The sequence below is a fragment of the Portunus trituberculatus genome, chromosome 13, assembly GCF_017591435.1.
Source record: "Portunus trituberculatus isolate SZX2019 chromosome 13, ASM1759143v1, whole genome shotgun sequence".
Taxonomy (NCBI): Eukaryota; Metazoa; Arthropoda; class Malacostraca; order Decapoda; family Portunidae; genus Portunus; species Portunus trituberculatus.
Window position 1 is genome coordinate 6,244,743 of NC_059267.1, and position 4,538 is coordinate 6,249,280.

The 4,538-nt window shown below is 40.2% G+C and overlaps 1 protein-coding gene across 1 annotated transcript in view; it reads left to right on the forward strand.

Moving 5' to 3' along the window:
• The first annotated feature begins 322 nt into the window (after nucleotides 1-322).
• LOC123502956 (protein enabled homolog) overlaps nucleotides 323-4,538 on the forward strand; it is an 8,305-nt gene continuing 4,089 nt past the window's right edge. The window contains exon 1 of the mRNA XM_045252249.1: nucleotides 323-509. Within this exon, the coding sequence (XP_045108184.1) occupies nucleotides 323-509 (187 nt within the window). The remainder of the gene's footprint in view (nucleotides 510-4,538) is intronic.

Below are 4,538 nucleotides of genomic sequence, written 5' to 3' on the forward strand. Positions count from 1 at the left end.
CGCCGCTGAGGGGAGCCGCTGAGGGCACAGAGGGGAGCAGCAGCAGCAGGGTGAGGGGAAACGAAGTGCCTTTGAAAACACTTGTAAATAACGGGAATAAAAATGAATGAAATGAATGAAAATGAATAAAGTTAATGAAACAATGTAGAAGAGAGAGAGAGAGAGAGAGAGAGAGAGAGAGAGAGAGAGAGAGAGAGAGAGAGAGAAACCACACACTCCCCTCATACCTCATTTCTTCCTCCCCCTTTCATCCTATTCTCACTTGGCAACTGAGAGAGAGAGAGAGAGAGAGAGAGAGAGAGAGAGAGAGAGAGTTGCTCTAATGCCAGCCAGCCGCCGCCACTCTCCCATCCTCCCGCCTCCCCTCTCGCCGCCCCTCACTTCCCCTCTCCCTGCGCCGCCCCTTGTCCAAACAGACCCCTCGCTGGCACACGCTGGCACCTCGCGGCCTCCCTGGCGACGCGCGGCACTCCCCACCACACAAAATGGCACTGTCGCCTCGCCCTGCTGTGATGAGAGATAAATATTTACTTTTGGGGTAGAATGTGTGTGCGTTCTCTCTCTCTCTCTCTCTCTCTCTCTCTCTCTCTCTCTCTCTCTCTCTCTCTCTCTCACCGCTAAAGCACTTCCCTCCATTCTCTATTTTTTTTTTTTTTTGCTATTTTTATTTATTTTCAAAGGAGGAAATTGTAACACCACCATCACCACCACCGTCACTACTATCACTACCATCACCACCATCACTATTACCACCACCTCCATCAATACCACTGTTATTATCTCCTAATATTACACCACCACCACCACCACCACCACCACCTGCAGCGAGGGACATCCTGCTTACGGCGGAGTCCTGACATCCTTCTCACGGTCTGCAGGATATTGGCATCTGATTGTGGTCCCAATGAGATGATACGTCGCGTCCTATACTCCATACCTAACCATGCCTAACCATACCTAACCATACCTAACCATACCTAACCTACCTAACCTAACCTAACCTAACCTAACCTAACCTAACCTAACCATACCTAACCTAACCATACCTAATCATACCTAACCATACCTAACCTAAGCTAATCTAATCTAACCATACCTAACCAAGCCTAACCATACCTAACCATACCTAACCTAACGTAACCTAACCATACCTAACCTAACCTAATCTAATCTAACCATACCTAACCTAACCTAACCTAATCTTAACCCAACCTTACCTTACCTAGCCTGACCTTTACCTAACCATACCTAACCTAACCTAACCTAACCTTACCTTACCTTACCTTACCAAACCTAACTAAACCTAACCTGACCTAACCTAACCCAATCTTACCTTACCAAACCTAACCTAACCTAACATGTGTGTGAGAGTGTAGTGAGAGTGTGGAAGTGTGTGGGAGTGTGAGAGTGTAGTGAGAGTGAGGGTATGAATCACAGGTAGGGGAGAGTGACAAGTTACAGGGGAAGGAAATGAAGCAAAAGGTAACTGTATCTTTTTGGTTGTTGTGTATGTGTGTATCTCTCTCTCTCTCTTTCTTTCTCTCTCTCTCTCTCTCTCTCTCTCTCTCTCTCTCTCTCTTTCTCATGTATTAAAAAAGAATCTCAGTTAATACAAGCAAAAAATAAACTGAACCTACATTTTTTAACCTCACATAAATCTCTCTCTCTCTCTCTCTCTCTCTCTCTCTCTCTCTCTCTCTCTCTCATAAAATAATCCAACTCAATACAAGCAAAAAATAAGCTGAACCTATATTTTTTGAACCTCACATAAATAAACCTCTCTCTCTCTCTCTCTCTCTCTCTCTCTCTCTCTCTCTCTCTCTCTCTCTCTCTCTCTCTCTCTCTCTCATGTCCCCTCATTAGCACAGCAGCAAACACGGTCATGCCAATATGTTAATGCAAAGTTATGCAAGAGAAGATCGTGTGTTTGTATATTTGTTGCTGGCGTGGACGGGGCGAGAGAACAGTCATGGTGCTTAATTGATGGCTCACCTGAGGACACACCTGAGCTCTGCCTTGCTGCCTTAACCCCTTCAGGACCAGGACGCGTTTTCATATTCATTGTGGTTGCGATTTTGGTAATTTTATACACCTTCAGAAACATGTTGGGATTAGAATGGTGAGGACTTTGCACCATTAATCTTCTGACCTCCATAGACCCTTCCTAATGTATATGAAATCGTCTAATCTTGCCCAAAACTCAAGGTAAAAAAATGCGTTCCAGTACTGAAGGGGTTAATCTCTACAGTACCAGGACGCGTTTTCATATTCATTTTGGTGACTTTTATACAACTTCAGAAACATATGTTGGGATTAGAATAGTGAAGACTGGCTATTAATCTTCTGACCTCCATAGACCCTTCCTAATGCAATTTAAATAGTCTAATACCTAAAAATCAAGGCAAAAAAAAAAAAAAAAATGCGTCTCAGTAAGTTTAAATTGAGAGAGAGAAGAGGCGGATGGAGAAGGACTGATTGTTGATGGTGAAGATACGAAGGGAGGTGAGATGAAGGAAAGGGAAGGATGCAAAAGAGAATGATGAAGGAAAGTGTTAGTGAGTGGTAGCAGAAGGAGATGTAAACAGAAGACAGTTGGTGGTGAAGGTGGTGAAGGGACGAGATGAAGGAAAATGAAGGAAGGAAAAAAGAGAATGATGGGTATTAGATGAGGGAAATTATTAGTGAATGGTATGAGAGAGAGAGAGAGAGAGAGAGAGAGAGAGAGAGAGAGAGAGAGAGAGAGAGAGAGAGAGAGAGAGAGAGAGAGAGAGAGAGAGAGAGAGAGAGAGAGAGAGAGAGAGAGAGAGAGAGAGAGAGAGAGAGAGAGAGAGAGAGAGAGAGAGTAATGTAAACTAAAAAAAAAAAAAAAGAGAGGGAGAGAGAGAAAAAGATAGATGGGTTAAAGGGAAGAAAATGGTAAATGGTGAAAAATACAAACTGAGAGATAGATAGAAGGAAAAATAGATAGAGAGAGATGGTAAGAAAGAGGAGAAGAGGAAAGAAATGGGATGAATAAAGGAATAGATAATGAAAATAAAATGATGGAGAAATAGAAGAGGGGAATAGAATGATAGAATACAAGAAATAGATAATAAAGATGGAGGATAAAAAAATGAGATAGGATGAAGAAAAAGAAACATGAAAAGATGAAAAAAAAGAATAGGAAAGACGAATAGAATGGAAGAATAAAAAGATAGATGATAAAGATGGAGGATTAAAGAAAATGAGATTGAATGAAGAAAATAATAGAAGAGATGAAAAAGAAAACACACGTAGATAAAGATAGAGAAACGAAAAATAAGATAAGATAAGAAAAATGACGATAAAAGCAAAAAAAAAAAAAAAAAAAAATAAATAAATAAAAATCATTCTAACTTAATTAAGGTGAAAAAATACTTAACACTATAAACTTCAACAAAAACAACAACAAAAACAAAAACAGCAACATCAATATCAATAAAAACAGAACGAAAAAAAAAAATTGAGATAAACAACACACACAAATAGATAAATAAACGTGTGTGTGTGTGTGTGTGTGTGTGTGTGTGTGTGTGTGTGTGTGTGTGTGTGTGTGTGTGTGTGTGTGTGTGTGTGTGTGATTAATATCTCTTATTTGATTAATTGATTGACTGGTTGATTGATTGAGACCGAAAAAGAGAGAGAGAGAGAGAGAGAGAGAGAGAGAGAGAGAGAGAGAGAGAGAGAGAGAGAGAGAGAGAGAGAGAGAGAGAGAGAGAGAGAGAGAGAGAGAGAGAGAGAGTTAACCAATATTTATTTATCGAAGCGGAAAAAAAAAAGAAAATACAAGCAGAAAATATTAAACAGTCATCGATTTTGGAGAAGGAAAGAAAACAAACAAACAAACAAACAAACAAAAACATTTTACCTGATTATCATGAGACAGGTGAGCAAATAAAGAAAATTAAAGAAAATAAATAAATAATAGATCACTTAAGATTGTATACTCTCTCTCTCTCTCTCTCTCTCTCTGTTACTATCTCTTACTATCTCTTCAGTTTTTTGCTCCTTCTCTCTCTCTCTCTCTCTCTCTCTCTCTCTCTCTCTACCCATTATCAGAGAGGGGATAAAGAAAAAAAGAAAAGGAGAAAAGAGAGAGAGAGAGAGAGAGAGGAGAGAAGGAAGGAAACGAGAAAAGGATGAAAGGAAGAGAAGAAAAGGAGGGAAGGAAAGGACGGAAGAGGAAAAGAAGAAAAAAATAGAAAAAGATAAAAAAGAGAAAGAAGGAGAGAAAGAAGAAAGGAAATGAGAAAAGTGGAAAGAGAAAGAAGAGGAGAAAGAATGAGGAAGAAGAGGAGAAAAAAGGAAAGAGAGAGACAAGAAGTAGATGAAAGGAAATGAAAAAGAAGGAAAGAGAAAGAAGAGAAATGAAAGGGGAAAAAAGAGGAGAGGGAGAGAGAGAAGGAGAGAAAGGGAAGAAAGGAGGGAGAGAGAGAGAAGAAAAGGAAGGTAGAGAAGGAGAGAAAGAAGGAAAAAAGGAGGAAAGGGAGAGAGAAGAAGGGAGGGAGGATGGGAAGGAG